Consider the following 23,845-nt stretch of genomic DNA (forward strand, 5'->3'; position numbering starts at 1 on the left):
TAAGAAAGGTAAAGTATGGGTTTTGCAAAATGTCAGCTGGTTAAAAAGTAATTTCAGCTTTTATTAGGACATTTTTCTTACCCTTTTATGATGTATAAAAATCCTTGGCTAGGCTCTTAGTTTACTGATCATGTGACTATGACAAAGAATCTGTTCCTAACAAGATACTTAACTTCAGAAGAGGCGGATCCTTTTGAAGTACTTGCTTCAGATGTCCTTTAACCATTTCAGCCTTCAGTCGTTTTTCACCTTATGCATCCAAGCAATTTTCACCTCCCATTCATTCGCCAATAACCTTATCACTAATTATCACAATGAATTGAGATATATCTTATTTTTCCGCCACCAATTAGGCTTTCTTTGGGTGGCACATTTTGCTAAGAATTATTTTTTTCTAAATGCATTTTAACAGGAAAATTAAGAAAAAATTGAAAAAAAATCATTATTTCTCAGTTTTCAGCCATTATAGCTTTAAAATAATATATGCTACCATAATTAAACCAACATTTTTATTTGCCCATTTATCTCGGGTTACTACACCATTTAAATTCTGTCCCTATCACAATGTATAGCCATTATTTTATTTTGAAATAAAGTTGCATTTTTTCAGTTTTGCATCCATCACTATTTACAACCTTATAATTTAAAAAAAATATTGGTAATATAATATTTTGACATGCATATTAAAAAAAAGTTTAGACCCGTATGTAACTATTTATGTTTTTGTTTTTGTTTTTTCAAATTGTAATTTTTTTTTTGTTTAAACATTTTATTTGGGTATTTTTTTGGGTGTGGGGGGTAAACAGTTGATTTTAAATATATTTTTTGTGTTTTGTGTGGAAAAAAAAATGTACATGTAGTTTTACTATTTGGCCACAAGATGTCCACAGTGATTTTTTTTAACAGGAAGTATAAGGAGGACGTGATTATTATTATTATTATTTTTGTTCAGAAAGAAGGTGGCTTCTCTTAAGCTGTCGGTCTTTCTACTGGGGACTTAGATCAATGAATGTAAGAAGTTCAAGGTTACAGCACGTCTTTCACTTGGCTAGACATTTGCAAACAATTCTTAATTGATGCAGAATTATAAAAATGTTATTGAAAAACAACGCAGCTTGAAAATGGATCTATCACATGCTTCCATGATTGTGTAAAACCACTCATGCATGCAGATCAGCTATTTCTGACTGAAGTCAGACTGGATTAGCTCAGGAGCGTAGCTTGGGGGGGGGGGGGGGGGGGGCAGTGTCTTTTTTTTTTAAACGTACTTTCCTCACTTCCAGCGGTGCTGGGCCAGGTCTTCCCACTCAGTGACGTCATACGTCATTGCCGCACCGCCGCGCAGTGTCCATAGCAGTGGAACGCTGCGCAGAGAGAGAGAGGCGCCACCAGAGCCAGCCCATCCTTCCTAGACAGCATGGCTGCGTGGAGCCAGCGGACCGGATTTAAATCAGCCAGCCCAGAGCTGCCTGCCACTGCCAGGCGGGAGGAGAGAGGAGGACCAGAGCGCACGCACACCGCACAGCACTGTCTGTATTGACGGTGAGGGAAGCCTGCCTGGCAGTGGGACTCTGGGTGGGGTGCTATACTGGGGCACTATTACTACCTATACTGGGCACTATAGCTATACTGGGGCACTACCTACCTATACTGGGCACTATACTAGCTATACTGGGGCACTGCCTACCTATACTGGGCACTATACTAGCTATACTGGGGCACTACCTACCTATAATGGGTACTATACTGGGGCACTACCTACCTATACTGGGAACTATACTGGGCACTATACTAGCTATACTGGGGCACTACCTACCTATACTGAGCACTTTACTAGCTATACTGGGGCACTACCTACCTATGCTGGGCACTATACTAACTATACTGGGCACTACCTACCTATACTGGGCACTACCTACCTATACTGGGCACTATACTAGCTATACTGGGCACTATACTAGCTATACTGGGCACTACACTAGCTATACTGGGGCACTACACTAGCTATACTGGGGCACTACACTAGCTATACTGGGGCACTAGCTATACTGGGGCACTACCTACCTATACTTTGTACAGCGCCACGGAATATGTTGGTGCTTTATAAATCAATAATAATAATAATACTACTGGGGCACTATACTAGAGCACTACCTACCTATACTGGGCACTATACTAGCTATACTGGCGCACTACCTACCTATACTGGCGCACTACTTACCTATACTGGGCACTATACTAGCTATACTGGGGCACTACCTACCTATACTGGGCACTATACTAGCTATAGTGCCCCAGTATAGCTATACTAGCTATACTGGGGCACTACCTACCCATACTGGGCACTATACTAGCTGTGCTTACACTACTGCTAACTTCCTGTACATTTGGCTCCACCCATAACCACGCCCACAATTATTACATGACCACACCCCTTTTGGCGTGGCCTTAGGGGGCGCATTAATAGTCTTTGTCCCCGGGCGCTGAAAGCCCTAGCTACGCCTCTGGATTAGCTGCATGCTGGTTTCAGATGTGTGATCCAGACACTAATGCAGCCAAAGAATTCAATCAGCAGGACTGCCAGGCAACTGGTATTGTTTAAAAGGAAATAAATATGAACTTTAAAACTGGAAAGTGCAAGTGAATCTTTCTGTGGTGTTTCCATTGCAGATATTACAACTGCATGTTTGCATTAGGCCTCTTTCACAGTGGGACGTTGTGTTTCAGTGCGACGTTAAGGTCGCACAAATGCGGCCCTAACGCAACGCATATAGACTTTAACTTGGACTTTATTGTGCGTTCTTTAACACTGCGTTAAGTGTTATGTCACTTAAATTCCTTGTTATACAAATTGAATTAAAAACAAACAAAATATATACTCCTACCAATCAATTGCAATTGCGTACACGTGGTGCGACCTTATTGGCGCTCTTTACATGCGACATTAATGTTCCACATTAAAAACAAAAAATAAACAAATTAAGATTCACGTTATAACAGTGATTACTTTGGATACTACACACAAACAAAAATCCCCCCAAAAATATATAAAAAAAAAACAAGAGCATGCGCTATAACAAAATAAACACGTGTATTTATGATGGATTGAAAACTGCCCATGCGTAACATTTAAAAAAAAAAAAACCATTACTGAGCATGTGCAACACAAATAACGCAGCAGATTCATTGCTAAACGCACAGCATGCCGCACTTTCTAATAACGCTACATGTTACAAACGCAACGTGTGCACTGAGAATGTCGCACAGACTTAGTATTGCTGTGCATTAGTCTGCGTTGAAACATTTTGTAACATACCACTTTAACGTCGCACTGTGAAAGAGACCTTAGTGGATAAAGTGATCAGGAGCAGTACATCATATTTTATTTTTATTGCTTTAGCGAACCTATTCAAATATAAATGTTTTTGTGGATCTCAAGTAACTTTATTGACAAACATATATAATTTACTGTAGTGCTGTGTTATTCCTGCTGCATCAGTTCATATTAACTCAGCGGTGAAAAGGAAGAATGCAGTATGAGAGCACTCCTACGTATTGACCAACAGAAGGGACTTGAAGCGCAAAAAAAATAAAATGCTTCTAGTGTTTAATCCGCTTCAAAATATTTCAAACTTACATTTGTAAATAATTTCAGGGATGGGTTGGCAACTTTAATTGCTTGACCCTTTTAGCACTGCTAAACTAAAAATTGAAATGGAATAAACCATTGGCAGGAGAGAAAAACAGCACATCAGTCACAGGCAGGCTTTTTTTCTCTGCCTTTGTGATGGTTCCTTGTCATCTTCAACATTATGAAAAAAAGAAGATGACAAAAAATTAAAAAGTCAATTTGCAATGCAGAAGTCATGAAGGAGCCCGAGTGACTTGAGGTATAAAGTAAAAAAAAAAAAAAAAAAGATTTCTTTGTGAATTTGCTCTGAAATCTCTTTGATGGACTTCATGAAGCGGAGATAATTTTCTGCTGGCTGCGTAAATAGTCATGTTTGTGTGAAATTGTCTTGAAGACAAAGCAAACCATGCTTTTGAATGACTACTGCTGAATTATGCCAGTTGTGGCGTGATTCATGCCGCAGATGGGTTGAATACTTCGCTGCTACCCATATTCATGTTGTTCTATTGTTATGGATATAGTTGAATTGATTAGGATTTCCACCGGTATACAAATTTCTCCAATCAAAGTGTATGAAGCTTCTGGCTGCTAATAAATAGACCCTGTCCTTAGTTTTCCCTACATGTATGTGAGGGCTTCTTCACGTTCTAAATGCAATTTATTCTAGCACCTCTCTAACAATGCTAAAAAAAATATTTTTAAAGTTTTTTATTTTTCCATTTTCTTTTTAAAATATTAATGGTCATAACTAAACATTTGTTCCCCATTGCTGATCCCTTTGTTTTGCATATTTACATTAATTTATTAACACAATTATGCTCAAAATTATTGTAAACTTTTCTTATGTGTGCTTCTGCTGGAAACACATGATGCAATTTCCCACAAGTGACCGGACAGGAAGTTGTAGCATGTGTACATGTCTAAACTGCTCCCGATCGATAAAGTGATTAATTTTCTGACAAGAACGTTGCAAAATTGATCCCTTTCTTGATCTAAAACAGATCAGACCCATTGAACATAATCGCTCAATTCCGCCAGATTAGAAATTGCATTAAGTGTTCCCAGCATAATGGAAGACAAGCGTGAGGTAAAATTAAACGTCAACAAAAACCTAAAGTATGAGACAGAGCAGGCAGTAAAGGCTGTAAAGAAGCGTAATCATTCAACATCTATGTAATTTTTCAGCTTTTCTGGTGACCCCCAAATCCCCCCGCTGTACGGAGGGGATTTGGGGGTGAAGGGACCCCCGTTTAGCCGTGGGATAGCGGCGGTTTAGCAGGGGCACACATGCCCCTGCTAACTATGAGCTCTGAAGCGAGATTTATTCTCGCTTCAGAGTCTCTTTAAACAATCATGATAAATTATATCCAAGTGTGGCAGCATAACTGCTACTTTCATTCCTTTCTCTCTGACTGCATTATGGGCCTCTTTAGCTACCAAAAGGGACAGTGATATCCCTGGAAATTTCAGTTGAAATATGTTGTGAATGTTCTTGATAAATTTGCTTGACTCAAAAAAAAAATGTGTGAGGTATTCTGAAATTATTATAGTTATTCCTCTCCTGAAATATTTAATTTCTGTGAAGTATAACTATATGCTCAAAAGAACCAATACCTGTTTTTACCCATAAAGGTCATAAAAAGATGCCTACTGCCCACACCCCCCTGCTTCTTTCGCTTCTCCACTCACCCCACGTTGGAAGCACTAAATAATAGTGATATCGTCTTCTGCCTAACCAAAGAAATTGGTAAGAGCATAAGGTTTCTGTAGGCTAGGTTTCTAGTCAATGTTGCTTATATGGGTGCCACTCGGTATTGCAGGCTGATTAACTTTTTGTTACATTAATTTTATTGGTTCAAAGGAGACTCGGCATCTCAACATGGCCACCAAATCAACATTTCCATCCATTTACAGCCAAAATTCATAAAGATGGATAATCTCTATCTCACTCTGATAAAGATCAGCTACATGGCATAAACAGCTTTCGACATCCCGATGACCAGCGGACGCCTAGCCACTGCCCTTCCAAGTGAATGGTCCCCCACAGCCCCTCTCATGACCGTGTGCAGTGTTGAATGCTCACCTGCCATACATTGGCGCAAAGTCTGGCCTTCAGCAGTGTCACTGCGAGCACCTGTACCATGTGACACCAGTGCATGTAGTGACATCACTACATGCACCAGTGTCACATGGTACAGGTGCTCATTTTGACACTGGACACCAGAGGAAACAAGGATTTGTACTGGTATGAGACAGATGAGCCTTTAACAGTGCACATGGACCTGGGGTGGAAGGGCACATATATTTCCAATAGATTTAATGCTGAAGTCTATGTGGGGTGTATAGTGTATGGGCGTCATAGTTATGAGGTCATATTTGTTTTTTTTTACAGGTGATCTTTACATTATAACAAATTACACTTCCACATTCCTTACTTATACATATATCTTCCATCTGGTTGTTGATTTTATCTCCAGCCTTTTGGTGGGTAAAATAACAAATAATCATGTTTGAGGTGAGATTTTTTAATATAGAATAGCGAAGAGCTAGTGTAATTTCAAACCGCCGCCCATTCCCCAGCAGTGAGCCTGTGAATGTAACGGACTTGTGTTTGTAGTGCAGAAAGGACACCACAATACATTTCATCCTAGTCCTAACATCTGTGTTTTAATTTGTAAAACCAAAGCTTAATGAAATAGTTATTGCTGTAGGAAATGAAAATATTATTGAGTCCTAAATTCACCTCAAAGCATTTTTTTCTGAATTATTGATGTCGTTAGATATATGTATTTTTTTTATATCCCTCTGTGTTTCTCTTGTTCAGTCATATAATTGTTTTACACGACCAGCCTGTCAATTACATGATTTGACCATTCCCCCTCCTCCCCCCCTCATACATTCTTTGAATGGATAGAGTGCAAATAATCGAGGCTTGCAAAGCACATTCAAATGTTAATTTAGAATTTCATCAAGCACTACATTAATGTCTCTGATGGTGCCATTCCCTTTCACACCTCTGGAGGTGATTGAAACGCAAGCCTTTAAAGTGAAGTCTGATAACCAGCGTATGGCAACTCCAATTAGCTTCACTTTGCCCTGAAGTGCATCACAAACAGTAACAAGGTCTCCTAGGACCAGTACTTTTGCCAGCTCCATAGTCATTTTTCCTCATTAGTTCCTTTCAATTGCCACTAATGCCATGTACCAAACATCTGAGTGATAGACAACAAAAAAAAACATGAAGAAGCGAGAAAAAAGTAACATTGCCTGTTCTACATACAATTATTTTCCATAATTCAAATCTCTCTTGAATATGTTTGATAGTTTAGAAGCTGACATTTCTTTATTCTATTAACCTTTCCACCTTGTGTAAGTCATAGAACTTTTTAGTGGTTTGACGTAGTGATTTTTTTCCCCTGCTTTACAGTATTACGTACACTGAACAAGGGATAAAAGAAGAAAGCCTCATATAATAGTATATTTTGCAAATCTTAGTAAATAAAAAAAACAAATTTAACCAAAAAATGTACTTTCTTTATGCCCACCCCCTCAACCCCCTCCAACTACAGCTTTGGGGATAATGTAATCTTTCCAGAAATCCCCATACCCCTTATAACCCTTATTCATAAACCAGGCAATCCAAAATAATACCAATAATTATTTCAGACCACACTGAATCCCCTTTATCAAAGTGAAAGCTTGTAGTAGTGCTGGTGGAGACTGATTGCTATTTGTGTTTAACTGGGTGGAGACGGCCCTCTATTGACATAGGTGGTTTTTGCATGAGTGTTTTAATTTTTTTGTGGTTTTGTTTTGTTTTTTGTCACTTATCAGCAGGAGAAAAAATGCTCCTGAAAATCTAGCAGTGGAATCATTGTGACATGATCCCATACGGGAAAAGCTTTATCTGAGGAAAAGCCTTGTACCGCCTCTGTTACTTTCTCCCTCTGTGCCCCTTTAGCAGACATTCATTTTCTAGGAACTCTGTGACAAAAAGGCTTTGATGTAGGAGAAGCATACTTAAAGGGCCACTGACTTAAAACATTGGAAATGTAAAATACATGCGTACAGGATGTAGGTATGTTCCAGAGTAAAGTGCATTATTCTTTTTACGGTAGCAAAACCTGACAAATCCTGTTTTGGACTAGTCCATCTTGTCAGGAGGGATCCTCAGGGTCTTTTTATTTTAAAATGATTTTACTTAATGGCAGTTGCTCTGTCCAACCCCCAAATGGAGTGCCAATGAGTAGGGAAGCTGGCAGGCATCTCTGTATAGATCCTTTCCAGTTAGTGCTTTTGTAAAGAATATAGAAAAAAACTGAGCATATCCCATAAGGAATTGGATTAGTCAGATTTGTCAGATTTTTATTACCCACAGTAACTGACATTGACATAGAAAAAAAAGTAACTTATAGTGCATTTTACTATGGTACAAAAGTATGTTTATATGTATTTAGAATTTTGCAATTTTTCATGCTAGTGGACCTGTAAACATTTTTTTTCTTCACAAACATCTTCGTATCTTTCTGCCCCTGAAAACATTTACTTACCATTGGTAAATGTGCTTCATTGTGCAGAAAAAGATGCAACCCTTAGTGGCCAGAGGTAGGTTCCGGGAGTGCAAATAAACTTCTTCCAGCTTATAGTCATAAATATATTTGCCAATCCCCAAGCTGCTCAACAACTATGTGTGGATGACACTGAACATAACCTATATTTACTACATATATCGGAGCTCTGAGAAGATCTTTTATTTTTTTCTGTATTTTTCTTCTAGTAAAGCATTATAGATTGTATAGATTTCCTCACTGTTTCATGGGTTTTTTTTCAGCATAATTTCATGTATTTTAAAACATTTTTATGCAGTTTTTTTATTGATTAAAAAGATTTGTCCTACTTTCATTGCAGTAACAATATAGGTTAAAGTTTATTAAGTGCCCTGTGCGCACATTTTTATTCTTACATTGTACGTGTTATTTTACTTGCCTCAAAGGAAGCATATTAAAAGTTAATGCACCAGAGAGCGCTCCTTTTTTCTTCCCCTTCCTTTCTGTTTTCTACAGCCCCTTACTGGTTCCCAAGTAAGATAGGAGCTGCACTCTGGGGAAAGGAACTCCAGTGAAAATAATGTAGTAAAAAAAGTGCTTCATTTTTTACCATAATTATATATAAATGATTTAGTCAGTGTTTGCTCATTGTAAAATCTTTCCTCTCTCCGATTTACATTCTGACATTTATTACATGGTGACATTTTTACTGTGGGCAGGTTATGTAGCTGCTCCTAGCTGTTTTGGCTGTTAGAGACAGCTGTAAAACAGCTATTTCCTGTCTGTGAACATTGTTACATTGTGGCAGTTTGCCCAGAGTACCGCGGTACTCAGAGCTTCTTGTGGGAGGGGTTTCAGCACAAAATCAGTCATACAGCGCCCCCTGATGGTCTGTTTGTGAAAATCATTATATTTCTCATGTAAAAGTGGGTATCAGCTACTGATTGGGATAAAGTTCAATTCTAGGTTGGAGTTTCTCTTTAACGCAACTCTGTGGGAGGTGTTTTGGATCAGAGCACAGTGGATTTGTTTTGATTTTTATTCTATGATAATGAAAACACCTTTTTTAAAATTATTTTTATTATGATCTTATTTAATCGGTATTGGTATGAACAACATAAAACCTTTAACAGCTGTTTGTGGCCTACACAAGCAAAATAGTTGACTATTTTCTCTAGAGGATACGTGTTAACATTTTATTCCAGTAAACATCATACATCTTAATTACACAGTATATTTAATTCATTTTTAATTTTAATACTGAATATTGTTAGTCATTGTCAGTAACAGATACAAATGTGTTTTTGTTTTTTTCTAAAATCAGACTGTCACTTTATTGAAAAGTGACTGGAATTGTCTAAACAATGTGCAATAAGGGATGAACTCAGCATACCTACTGTTTATATTTACCCTTGTTACCTTAATTACAACTTTTAACGTTTAATTTTTTGGAAAGTTGCAAATTAATTTTAGGACATAGACATGTATCTAATAGAAAATATGAACATATAAAATAGCACTGAAGACAATGAATGCAAAACTATTCATTTGAATATTATTATTACATTGATTGTCATGTTTTTTCCATTCATTATGGTTTCATAAGTGTATTGAGTAGGACAACCTTATTTTCTTGTCCAGTCCTCTTAGCACCAGGTTTGTTTTATTAGCTAATCTAAGTATTCATTATAAATCTTTACTGTAACTTTTTTATTTTGCTTGCCTCTGTATGTCAGTCAAGATGATTTTTCTTCCCGAGGACTTGAGTTAGAAGTTTAGTTCTTCTCAAGACATTTCTTAGACTTAGATTTTTGAATTTTGCATGTGGCATATGACCGTACTTTATAGGGAATATAGCAAGGTCCAAAAGTATTAACAATAAATAAAATAACCTAAGAGCTAGCAGACAATATGGTTAGCAGTCCTTACAGATTGCATAGATGCATAACTCAAATCCATGTCATTCATATTCCTCTGTGCTAGAGTCAATTAGGCTAAGACTTTTTTTGAGGTACAAGTCCCTTGAACTGTTCCAGTGAGTTTTGAATCTTCGTTATCTTTTTGTTTGAAAATAATGGGATCACTATGTCACTCCTCTATTCATCACATCTGGTTCTCCATTGCATTAAGATTTGCCCTGTGTACCATATTAACTTACCATTCCTCAAAGCTGTGGAACAGACTTTGAAGCTGCACCTTCACTGTTAATCACAATCTGGGCACATTGATGTTCCACCAGGACAACACACACATTCTAAATTCATGCTGTTCATGATCTTTGCTATGAGCAGAAGATGCTTAAAAGTATGTAAATGTGATGCCTGGTAGTGAGTAAAATAAGAAAGTAGCAGAACTGAGAACCTGAGGTCTTGTCCTTCAAAAGTCTCCACTTCTTTTTTTGACTTCTACAGCATTTTATTCAAATGACAAGTAGAAGTGACATTAGGCAAAATTTGTATCAGTCAATCAAAATGCTACACAGAAAGTAGCAAAGTTTTGATAATTTGGAGCAGGATAAATGTTATTCTTAAACGAGTTGTAAAAACATTAACCCTTAAGAAAGGCTTTTCTCCCGAACCAATCTTCAAGCAATGTAGCAGACCAACAGGAAACTGATAAAGCATTGTTGCTGGTATTGCAGATACCCATACCATGCAAGATATGACAGACGCCATCTAAACATTTGCATTGATTGTTCCTTGAATAAGCATTATTGATTACAGAGCTGGAGCTCCAAGTTCAAGGGCTAGAACTTTTTTTTTATCTGTCTTCATGTCAGTGAAATACTCCCAGTTGATTTGCCATCAGATCGACCAACAGATAGATCCCGCTCTGATCGAATCTAATCAGAGAGGGATCGTATGGCTGCCTTTACTGCAAACATGAAGCCGATCACAATCTGTGGAGCTGCCGCTGTCCGCCCCCCCTGCATACATTACCTGATCCGGCTGGCGCGAGTTCCCCGGTCTCCGCTGTCTTCTTCTCCGCTGGGCTCCGAGTCCGGCAGGCTTCACTTCCTGTCCGGGTAAGTTTAAACAGTAGAGGGTCCTCTACTGTTTAAACTTCCTGCCGCGACAGGAAGAAATGAAGCCTGCCGGACTCGGAGCCCAGCAGAGAAGAAGACAGCGGTGACAGCGGGGACTCGCGCCAGCCGGAGCAGGCTCTGCGAAAGATTTTGCTCGATCACCAGCGGGTCGGGAGTGCGTTGATAGCGGCGTTCGAATGCCCGACGACCGACGCAATACAGCGGCAATCGCTGTATTGCGTCGGTCGTCGGGCAATCGAACGCCACTATCAACGCACTCCCGACCTGCTGGCAATCGAGCAAAATCTTCCGCATGGACGGCTCGAGGGGAACGATTGATTTCGGACGAAAATCGATCATTCTGTCAGCGTTTGCACAACGATTTCACAGCAGATTTGACCACAGTGATCAAATCTGCTGTATATCGGAGGGAAAATCATTACGTGTATGGGCCCCTTAAAGCTACACACACACACACACACACACTCCAATAACCATCGTTTAAAAACAATTGATCCTGACGACCGATCAACATCTAATGACGACATGACACATCTGAGGTCAATGATGGCATAGAGATGGTCTACCAATGGATCGTTAGCGGAAGTAAAAAACTGATCATCCGGAAGTACGTAGCACAAAGGTTTTGAATTAAATATTCATTTATTATTGTCCTAGACCTGTGTTTTTTACTGATTATCATATGGCCGGATCCGTCAGGATGGATCAGTGTATTGGACCATAATCGAGGTCTGTAAGGATCATTCACTGCTAATTTTGCAATGACATTTCTACGATCATCGTTCATCAGTCGTTTGTTTCCATTTATTTAATCAGACATGTGTACAAGGCTAAAATCTCAAACCGTGATGGAGACGGACAAAAAAAAACCAATTGAAACTTGTTTTTCCCAAGTAAAAATTATAAAAATATTTTCCACTTCCTATAGATAGTGGGGTTCATAGTGAAGGTGTAGAATCCTACCTTCACTATGGATGTACTATTAGCCTCTTTCACACAAGAGGCTTAAGGCAGTGAAATCACCACCTGTTAGCTGCTTCCATGTACCCACAAGGCCCTTACTAGCGCTCAGTATGAGCAGTGAAGAGGTATCCACCACGAGTCACATCTTAGCACCGCCACTGCTCTGCTCAGACACGGCATGTGTTTTTGTGACGCAGGGTGACCACATTCTTTGTCCAACACTGACATGCATGGGGCAACAATCCCTGCATGAGATTGCAGCTGAAAGGTGCTCCATTGCTGGGTTTCTCTGCGGTGGCAATATTTATTTCCTAGTAGTTTTAAACAGATCTATCAACGTGATTTCCTCCTCTTTCTGTTTCACCGTTATACATACTGGAGTAGAAACAGAAGTATCAGGTAGTGAAGTAACGGATGCAAAATGTTAAATGCAATTTTAAATGCCAGATTTTGCCTGTTCCGGTGCACCTTAGGCCATTTCCCCTTTGACCTCTGACCAAGTTGTACTCCTACTAGATTACCTATGAATATTGTATACTATCTCACCTCTTGTTCCGCCCTATTCCTTTAGATTGTAAGCTCACAAGGGCAGGGCCCTCTCACCCTTTTGTGTCTTGGAATTGGTTACATATTTTATTCATATTATTTTTGTCACTGTAATTACCAATTCTGTATTTTGTGCCAGCTCTGTATTTTGTATATTGGTGTATACCATTGCCTGTATATTTGTTTGTTTCTTACTTTGTACATAGTTATTGTAAATCAATAACAATATATATATGAGAGAGGCCAGAAACATTTCTTTCAGTGGCTTCATTGTTTCCTAATATCTGACTGTAGTTTGATATCGGTAGACTGATTGCAATTTGAGTTATGGGAGATATGTCACATCTCTTGCTGGAGAGTGGTGGATTTAAGATTTCCGGTTATATGTCCGTGTTCAGGGTGTAATCCTCTCTAGAAAAATATTGCCATGTAGTTCAAAACTGGCAGACGCATGATGCTGGATGAAAAGCGGGGTTAATAGCTTGAACTTCTCTTCCAGACTGGAATTGTATAATGATCGTTCTCTTAAGAAGGGTTTCATGGGTAGCATTGCATGCTGCACATATGTGTATGAAAGATATACCTCTTTGTATTCTTGACCTTACACAATGATGACTTATTGTAGCTGTACTGTCTTTAATAGATGAATATATTACATCATATGAAACAGAAGAGCTTTGTGTGCATTGTGCTGGAGACTTCAGAAAAAAGTCTATATATCAGAAGATTACATTTAAAAATAGACTTTATTTTTCTTTTTTTTCCGTTAAGCACCGCAAGTCTAATCAAAGAGGAAATCAGTAAGTTTTAATCCCATGTCTCATTAAAGACCTGTGAGTATTGCCTCTCAGGATTTGAGTTTGGTAGAGCTGATTTGTTCATTTCTTCTGCTGCATAATATAGTTAGTTGAATTATGCTTAGTGCTTGCTGAGTAAGAGGAGTGGCCACACATAGGGGTCAGTAAATGAAAAAGTGGTAAAATTGCCATGTGCGGGTGGCACACATTTTTTTTTTACCAGTATTTATAGTAGTCACTTTGTGCCGTTAGCACAATCCACATTATCTGGTTAATATGTGCATTGCTATGATAATACATAAGTTGCAGCGTAACATGTTACCTTATTATTTTTGTTATTTTTAAATGATCAATTACCAGCCGCCCCAACTACACTTGAGGACCAAGGGTGTGTATGTGTGTGTATGTATATATATATATAGTCATACCAGCCAACCAAAGTGTCTGCAAATGAATGATAACAGCTTACGCCAGTAACCATTTATTATTTACAAGAAGGTACTGCACACCCTATGTATGCGAATTAATGCACTGGGTGCACTGGGTGCTGAGTCTGTAATTAGGCTAAAAACCCTAGAGACAATGTATATACAAAAGGACTCGCACACCAGCATGAGATTCATCAAAATTGTATTGTAAACACGAAAGCTGATTATATACAAACAAGTGCAGATAATGCACTGTGCACAAATAACATAAGTATATTGGCAACAAGAGAACAAACCGGTCAAAAAAAAAACAGCATAATGGTATATGTCAGCAAAACATGAAGTAAATGGCTGCACAAGCAGTATCCCTTTAAGAGCAGCAATGAAAAAACACAAGCACAGTTTTAAACATGAATGCAGCAGCACTGAGCCAGGTGATACCCTCTGAGGAAGGGAACCCCCGAAAAAGCCGCTGTCAGGGTATACCATTCATGTTGTAACTGCACAATTGTTTGACTGTATCCCTTGCTACCTTACCACTTGTATGTACTGCATTCATGTTTAAAACTGTGCTTGTGTTTTTTCATTGCTGCTCTTAAAGGGATACTGCTTGTGCAGCCATTTACTTCATGTTTTGCTGACATATACCATTATGCTGTATTTCTTTTGACCGGTTTGGTCTCTTGTTGCCAATATACTTATGTTATTTGTGCATAGTGCATTATTTGCACTTGTTTGTATATAATCAGCTTTCGTGTTTACAATACAATTTTGATGAATCTCATGCTGGTGTGCGAGTCCTTTTGTATATATAGTAACCATCTATTGAAATGAAAGTAAAAACACTCTCTCACTTCCTATGTACATTTCTAAGTACAAGGATACAGTGTGGGGGCATCTAGAGGACAAATAAGTAAAATAAAAATACATAACAAAATACATTCCCTATAGTTATGAATACCTTCTGCCCCTCCCTCCCTTCATAGTTACCAAAATAAAACACTTGTAGAAAAAAAGAAAAGCCAAAGTGACAACATTAAAAAAATACATAAATATTTACCATAGGGACACAGCTTTTTTTAATATGTATGTCATGAGTATAAACATACACAAAATGGAAAAAATACATATTTATTTCAAAATTATTGTCACCATGTATTGTACTAGGGACATAACTTAAATGTTGTGATATCCAGGACAAAGGGGCAAATAAGATGTGTGGGTTTTATCTACAGTAGTACTTTTTATTTTCATAGTTTCAAACTATAATGAATGAAAACTGAGAAATAATGCCTTTTTAAGTTTTTGGGATTTTTTTTTTCGTATTCTCTTTAAAATGCATAGGAAATAAAATAATTCTTAGCAAAAAGTACCACCCAAAGAGAGCCTCGTTTGTTCCGCAATATAGAGATCATTTAGGTGTAATAAGTGATAATATTATAGGTGAATGAATGAGAGGAGAGTGAAATGTGAACATTGCTCTGGTTTTAAAGGGAAAAATACCTCTAGTGGGGAAGTGGTTAATTCATACATCTTTATTTTAAATTACTTTAAGTTATTATATGTTATAGGCAATGATTGCCCTCTTGTGTCCTAATTGAGTACATTTTAGTATTTTTTTATGATGAGATTGTATACATTCAAGTACAATACATTTTACATTTTTACCCTTGCATTTGTTGCTTTTGATGTCACTCACAGCCTGTTTTGTGAACAGTTCTAACTCCCTGTTGAAAACGTATTTATGCAATAGATTTGGAAACTTAGTACTCAGCATTGATTTTACTGGGGAAGGTTGGTGATGCAATCATTGAGCCACTTGCCCTCTTGTGGCACGTTAGGTAAGAATGTCCTGTTTTACAGACGTAAGGGACTGAATTTGGGGGCTGTCAATTTTCACTAAAGTTTTGTAGGACATCCTGTGTGCAGAGCTAGCCATCTCCCTTAGGATTTTTCTATTTAGACAGGGAAGGAACATTAGTCACAGGAGGAGCTGAAATGATCTTAGAACAGCAGAATCAGGACAGCTGCAACCTCAGGTAATGAGAGCATCCTCGTTAAACATGTCATGTGGGAAGGGTACTGTGTACAGTTCCATATCCACATCACTCCTAGCAAGCAGCAGGGCATGAAGTCTATGTCATATGGTTAGCCTTAGCAATTCAAGTCATGACAAAGATATGTGCTTGCTTGCTTAGCACAAGAGATTTGTGCTGTAATACTTCCTTAGAGTTAGACAATATTTCTTTACCATGTTAAAGGAACCTTCTGCCTTCATAACAAAATTGCTATAAACAGTAGTCTTTTTAACGGTTATTAAAAATAACTCTTCCATTTCAGTATGCAGTCAGCTACATTTCTATAACTGACAGCTTAAGTGGCACCTCTTTGCAACCATGGAAACAGCACTATGTACGGTAACACCCATCTTTCTGTATAAGTATTTAGCAGGAAAAGTTGTAATGTGTTTTTTTTTTCCTGCGCTAATCAACTGCCCCAAATGCAGACTTAAAGGGCAACTAACATAAGAGGGATATGAGGGCTGCCATAGTTATTTCCTTTTAAACAATGCACATTGGATGGCTGTCCTAGTGATCCTTGGTCTCTAGCCATAGACCTTGAACAAGCATGCAGATCAGACTTAAGTTTGGCTACATTTGCCCGCATACTTGTTTCAGGTGTGTGATTTAGACACTGCTGATGCAAATCCGATTTGCGATTCTGATTTTACCTGGCTGCTATCAACACAAAAAGAAAAACACCGGAAAAAACGCAATATGCAATACCGATTCAAAATCACAAATCAGAATCGCATGTAGTGTGTAAGAGGCCTAAGTGTGAGAGAAAGTCCATTTTAAAATGGCTGCTGCTGGTTGCTGTTTATATTTGAAGCAGTGCAGCATGACGTGAGCCTTGAGTTTTACACTGCTGGCACAGGCTCTTTGCACTGGGTTTGTATTCCCCACACTGAGTCTTTAGAGACACTGGACATGCCTCACCTTAGGGCAGGGATCTGCAAAGTTGGCTCTCCAGCTGTTAAGGAACAACAAGTCCCACAATGCATTTACCTTTATGAATCATGACTGTGGCTGTTAGACTCCTGCAATGCATTGTGGAACTTGTAGTTCCTTAACAGCTGGAGAGCCAATTTTGCAGATCACTGCCTTATGGTTTAGGAGATTTTCCAGATATGGGCCAGCTTATAGATTCTCTGTAGGGTCTGGTATATGACTTATTACTTCTGTGACTTTTGTATCTCACTCCTTCTTTTAACCACACAGTTCTCTTAGCCGTGGTTTGCGGTATATTTGACATTTGAATGTGGATTTGGGGTGGGCAGGGAGCTGACCACTTTGTTCAGGGCACATGGGCCCATATGCAATTAACTTTTTCACCTAGTTTTTGGTTCTTTTTCAATTGCAAAGTGCTGAAAATGTATTTTAAATCAAATATGAAAAAGTGAATTGCATATGAGCCCTGGTGTTTTCTGGTGTTCATTGTGTAGCTAGGCTTTTATGGTGATTTGAATTGAGCTCTAATTTATTAATATGTTGTTGGGATGTGGGGAATACTGAAAGGCCTGGAACAAACCCACAGTAGCAATTGGAGAACACGAAAAATTAAACGCGGATACTGTTGATGAGATACCAACCAAGTACCCCAGTGCTGTAAGGAGAGATTGCTATCCATATGCTATAATCTCATTTTTGCTTCATAGGCAAGACCAGGGCTGGTGCAGTGTCTGGGGGACAGGCACAAGTTGACGCATCCTGCAGCTTATAGCACCATGCTGCTACCTGCACTATGTGGTAACCGCCCCATTTCTTTCCCAGCTGCAGTTGACTGTAGATGTAGTAGCAGCGTGTGTACAGAGCATGGAGCAGCTCTGGGGAACTTGACAGAGCACAGATGTCGGCTATCTTCATTATTATCTGTATCCAAACTGCTGCCAATCGAACCCGTTGTCGATCGGGAGCAAATAGGACATGTTGAAAATAATCATCTGATCCAATCAATTAAACTTGAAATTGCATCGTGTGTACCCAGCATGATGTCCTACGATAATATTATATTGTGCGTAGGAGGACCTTTCGGGAATCCCCCTTGAAAGTCCTGGGTTTGCCCCTGCGCTTATACACACTCACTCAAGCACGCTCCCTCCTATCTCCATTCACTCACTCACTTACTCTCTACTCCCTCTCTCTCAGAAGTCCTACAAGACTGGACTGCCAGATGGTTTGTTGTTATGATATAGTGGTTGAAATAAGCAGTCTAAACTTTAGGTACGATTAGAATTACACAACAGAATAATCCCACCTTTGACTAACATGTAAATAAACAAACATTTAACAAATAATTCTTTGCAGACTAAATATAATACAATTCAATCTCCATTGAGCACAACTATGATAAATTTGCAGCTGTCTTGAGGATAAATGTTATAAAAATAAGTTGAATTTAATAGCACTCCGCTACTTCAAAGGGTTGGGTAACTAGAATGTACATATCGCACCTTGGCCTATATGCAATCTATTTTTTTCTCCCATGTTTTCTCCTAGGAGATATTTTTGGACTTTTGGGGGTCACTGTTTTTCACTGAGTCTTGTAATACATTGGTATGCAAGGTTTTCTTTCTTTCCTGGTTAATGTTGTTTTGTTGATGTGCTTATTGTATTAAATAAAGATAAAAAATGAACGTCCTACTGGCAGTTGATGAACCTGAACACAGTCATTTATGTCCTTGTATTTTTCTCTCCTGTGTTTGATACAGATGTATAGAATTCATTGCGAAGGAAGCCCGCAAGCTGAAGGAGCTTTACTTAGTAACCTGCAACATCACCGATCACGGTATCTATCTTTATTTCCTCTATTTGGCACTTACACCCACTTAGCAAATTTTATTTACGAGCTGTTTCCAGAACATGTTCAGCATTGTGTGAAATGTGCATGCTGTGCAATAACTGCAGAATTTACTGTGTATCACACTTCCATGCGTGCGTAAATTGTCCGTGCTGACAAGGCACAAGCAATTAGGAAATTAGCAAGCCTAGTAATTGTTGACCTGTACACAATACCTGCAGACTGATAGTGTCAGGGAGTAATTACATTTCTCCTTCCTGGGAATTTATTGGACAACTAATCCACGTATATTTGTGTACTTTGACTACGCTACATATTTATCTTATGTACGCCGAGCCATAGTCGTCTTTGGTAAGATGAGTGTGTTGGAAAGCTATTCTTGAGGGCTTCTGAAGGATATGCCAGGAGTAAATAAATATCTCAGACATATTTACTCTGCCAACACTTTTAAAGTGAATTTGTAAGTGAAGATGTATCCTAAGTAAGTTTCTAGGACTGACATTATTGCCAAAGATGTCTGTTTTACTTATTTAAGCGCCGTTTGACACAATTTACCCAGCTGCCATGCAGTCGCCAGGAGTTGACGTTCACTTGACGGCACTTGAAGATGATGACCAAGCTGGCCGTTCCTTTCAGTCATTGGGCTTAAATCTTGTTATCTTTGCTGTCTACAATGATGCATATTAACTGAGGAAATTGGAGAAGGCTGTAAAAATTCTCCTCCCTCGAGAAAAATGTCACTGTACAAGGAACCCAGTAGTGTGCGAGTTGAAATGGGAGCAGGTTACCAGGATCCTGCTCCTGTATTTGTTTAGGACATTATTACTGGTTCGGTGTGATCATTTTATTTGTGCATTTGCTTGTTGATTTTTGGAGCTGGAGACAGACCTCCATCATATAAGGACTCTCCCGCAGAATAAAAATGTGTGACAGCATGTATTTTATTAATGAGAAAGTAAAATAAAAACATGCATACAGCCTTCACCTCTGATAAAAAAAAAAAAAAAAAAAGCAAGTTCAAATGAATATATCATGCATAGCTTTCGCTTACCTAAACCTTGTATTAAAAATACCTATGAGGTTAGCATAAGCCATATACGATATATTAATTTGCTCTTTTTTTTCCCATCAGTGGTGTTTGTTGTATTCATGTTTTTTATTTTATTTTGAATAACTTTAAATTCTAATGAATTTACAATATTTATGTCCCTGTGTTTTTTTAAGCTCTAGTATTTATTATTTTACCCCTTGGACCACGCCATAGGTAGTGTGCTCCACAGTGGTTTGCTTCGTATGCTCTAATTTTTGGTGAGATTGCAAAGTGGGGCTGAACTGCAGTAGTAAAAAAAATGCATTAAGCATTTTATTTTAAAGGGGCACTAGGGTGAAAAATTGTAACTTTTAAAATTTGTGCAAACATATACAAATAAGAAGTAAGTTTTTTCCATAGTAAAATGAGCCATAAATTACTTTTATCCTATGTTGCTGTCATTTACAGTAGGTAGTAGAAATCTGACAGAGGCAACAGGTTTTGGACTAGTCCATCTCTTCATGGGGGATTCTCACTGATTTATTTATTTTCAAAAGCACTTAGTGAATGGCAGTTGCTCTGTCCAACTGCCAAAAAACTGTGTCAGGCCCAGTGCACACTGGGCGGATCCGCCGGCCGCATCCGCCAGAAAATCTGCATGGCTAATGTATCTCTATGGGCTGGTGCACACCGGCGTATTGAGGTTTTTAGCAAGCCGCAAACGTGCCTCTTGCTGCACGTTTGCGGTTTGCTTAAAACCTCAAACCGCCGGTGTGCACCAGCCCATAGAGATACATAAGCCATACGGATGCTGATGCGGATGCGGCCGGCGGATCGCATCAAGATCCGCCCGGTGTGCACTGGGACTAAACTCTGTCATCCGCACTAAAAACCGCTAGCGTTTTGTGGATCTGCTAGCGGTTTTGGTGTGCACTGGGCCTAACAAGCAGGGAAGCTGGCCAGTATCATTGTTTACATCCTTTTTATGGAATATCTTAATAAAGAATAAAAGCCTTGCTGAGAATCCCCTATGAAGAGATGAGATGGACCAGTCCAAAACCTGTCGCTTCTGTCAGATTTCTACTACCTACTATAAGTTACAGCAACATAGGAGAAAAGTAATTTATTTGTCTATGTTTGCACATATTTTACGTTTTACAAATTTTCGCCATAGTGCCCCTTTAAGCAAACCCAATGGGATTGTGGTAGTGGGAATGATGGTGTACCATAATACTTGTTTCCCTGCCAGGGTTGTGGCAACTGGAAAAATGCAAGTGTTCTGAAAATCGAACTGAAACACCTGCTGCATGAATGGCCCTTCTTCATTGTATACTTCACTTCAGATGCATGTCATTGCAACTGTATGTCATTGCAACTGTAATAAGTGGGACTTTAGAGACCATATTTACTATTTTATGACATAGAAAAGAAGTAAGAATAGAGTTTATTTTGCCAAAAATGTTATTGTCTAATCTGAGTGGGTCCCTCGTATTTAATCATCTTGGGAGAAAGGTGTTTTTAATCAGATTTGTTCTGCACCTCAGGTCAAGCAAAAGTTTTTCCCATCCTGCTAATTTCTGTTTTACGTTTCTAATACAAGTCCCTAAAAATGTTTTTATAGATACAAAAAAATGCAGACCTGGTATATCAGTGCAAACATGGCCTGAACAGTCCTTAGACTATCTCAAATTACTGGAGAAAATACAGGTTGTCCAGCCAAGTTTAAAGGATACCCGAAGTGACATGCGACATGATGAGATAGATATGTGTATGTACAGTGCCAAGCACACAAATAACTATGCTGTGTTCCTTTTTTTTCCCCCTCTGCCTGAAAGAGTTAAATATCAGGTATGTAATTGGCTGACTCAGTACTGACTTAGACAGGAAGTGACTGCAGTGTGACCCTCACTGATAAGAAATTCCCCTTTATATCTCTTTCTTGCTCTCAGAAGCCATTTTCGGCTAGGAAAGTGTTTTATAGTGGCTGAATAGACTACTGGTTAAGGGCACTGCCTTTGACATGGAAGACCAGGGTTCGAATCCTGGCTAGGGTCAGTACCTATTCAGTAAGGAGTTCAAGGCAAGACTCCCTAACACTGCAGGGTGGCCTCTTGAGCGCATTCCAGAGGCTGCAGCTCTTGAGCGCTTTGAGTCCGACAGGAGAAAAGCGTTATACAAATGTTCGGATTATTATTATTATTCATTTCTTATCAGTGAGGGTCACACTGTAGTCTCTTCATGTCTGAGTCAGGACCAAGTCAGCCACTTACATACCTGATATTTAACTCTTTCAGGCAGAGAAAGCAAAAAAAGGAACACAACATAGTTGTGTGTGCTAGGCACTGTACATATGTCTATCTCATCATGTCACTTCGGGTATCCTTTCGTACTATGGCGAAAAATTGTAAAATGTAAAATATGTGCAAACATATACAAATAAGTAGTATGTTTTTTCCACAGTAAAATGAGCCATAAATACTTTTCTCCTATGTTGCATTCACTTACAGTAAGTAGTAGAAATCTGACAGAAGCGACAGGTTTTGGACTAGTTCATCTCTTCATGGGGGATTCTCAGGGATTTATTTATTTTCAAAAGCACTTAGTGAATGGCAGTTACTCTGTCCAACTGCCAAAAGGCGAGCAGGGAAGCTGGCCAGCATCACTGTTTAAATCCTTTTTAGGGAATATCTTTATAAACAATAAAAGCCTTGCTGAGAACTCCCTATGAAGAGATGGACTAGTCCAAAACCTGTCGCTTCTATCAGATTTCTACTACCTACTGTAATTGACAGCAACATAGGAGAAAAGTCATTTATGGCTAATTTTACAATTTTCCGCCATAGTGCCCCTTTTAAAAAATAAGGAACATATGGATGGAATCTATGGACACTATGCAGGCTGATAATGTCTGAAACATAGGTTTAACTGATATACTGTGATATAGGTAAACACCAGTTATAAGAACAATATGCCTTGACTAGACACATATGCTGAGCAGTTTTTTTGTTGTTTTGTTTTAAACCGTTATAAGGAAAATACATCACAAACTGTTTACTTTTGTTATACAGATATATACGGTCATAGAAGCCAGAATTCTGCATTAAGTGTGCCCTTTCTTCTTTATCCCTCTCAAGGATAGGATTTGTAAAAAATGTTTTTGTGCTTGAAGGAATCATTCTTGTCACAAACATTAAATGTTTATGTCTCTTGGACTTAAAATGTGATGCGCTGACAATGCAGCAATGCTGTGACCAACACTTCCATGTCCTTCACTGTAAACATGGCTGCTATTGTCAGCTGGCGACAGTAGATGTACTGGATTGTGTATGTGCTCAGTATAGAGCGTGCTCATGTGCAGGTACACGTGCATGGATTTCTGCACATATACAGTACACAGGTAAAAACACGGTTATCACCAGCTCCAATGAGCCTGGAAAACTCCAGAGAGACTCGAGGATCACTTTTTCATATACAGTATGCAGGTAAAGTATAAGTATGAGTTTAAAAGGCAATTCCTATTTATCACAAGATAAAGTTTGATGCCAGATGAGGGCTGGTTCACACTTGGGCGCTTTTCTTCACCGGCAATCAGCAAAGCGCTGCTGCTAATGTATCCCTATGGGATCATTCTCACTGCAGCGTTTGCGATTTGCATGTAACACAAACTTACTGCATGCATCGCTTTGGGGGCGATTGCAATGTGATTCCCGGTCTATTGAACGGAAATCACAACAGAAATTGTGATTTAAAATCGCAGTGTGTGTGAAATAGCTCTAAGAATTACCAAAACTAGTAGTAAGATGTGAGGGTCGACTATGTATGCTGAATGGCTTGTGCTGTTGTTCTGTTGCAAAGTGGAATTGTAAATCAGAGTCTGCCCTAATTGTTATTACTAGGGTTGACGTTTTCTGAATAATTCGGATCAGACCCTCAATCTTTCATCCTTATATGGATTGTGGCAGGGGGTGTTAACTCGCCCTTTTTGCTGGCTGTGGCT

General features: G+C 38.8%; 1 protein-coding gene across 1 annotated transcript in view; it reads left to right on the plus strand.

Annotated features, from left to right (window-relative positions):
- FBXL17 (F-box and leucine rich repeat protein 17) overlaps window positions 1–23,845 on the plus strand; it is a 763,959-nt gene that overhangs the window by 399,670 nt on the left and 340,444 nt on the right. The window contains exon 8 of the mRNA XM_068247434.1: window positions 18,730–18,806. Within this exon, the coding sequence (XP_068103535.1) occupies window positions 18,730–18,806 (77 nt within the window). The remainder of the gene's footprint in view (window positions 1–18,729; window positions 18,807–23,845) is intronic.

This window comes from Hyperolius riggenbachi, chromosome 1 (genome assembly GCF_040937935.1).
Source record: "Hyperolius riggenbachi isolate aHypRig1 chromosome 1, aHypRig1.pri, whole genome shotgun sequence".
NCBI lineage: Eukaryota > Metazoa > Chordata > Amphibia > Anura > Hyperoliidae > Hyperolius > Hyperolius riggenbachi.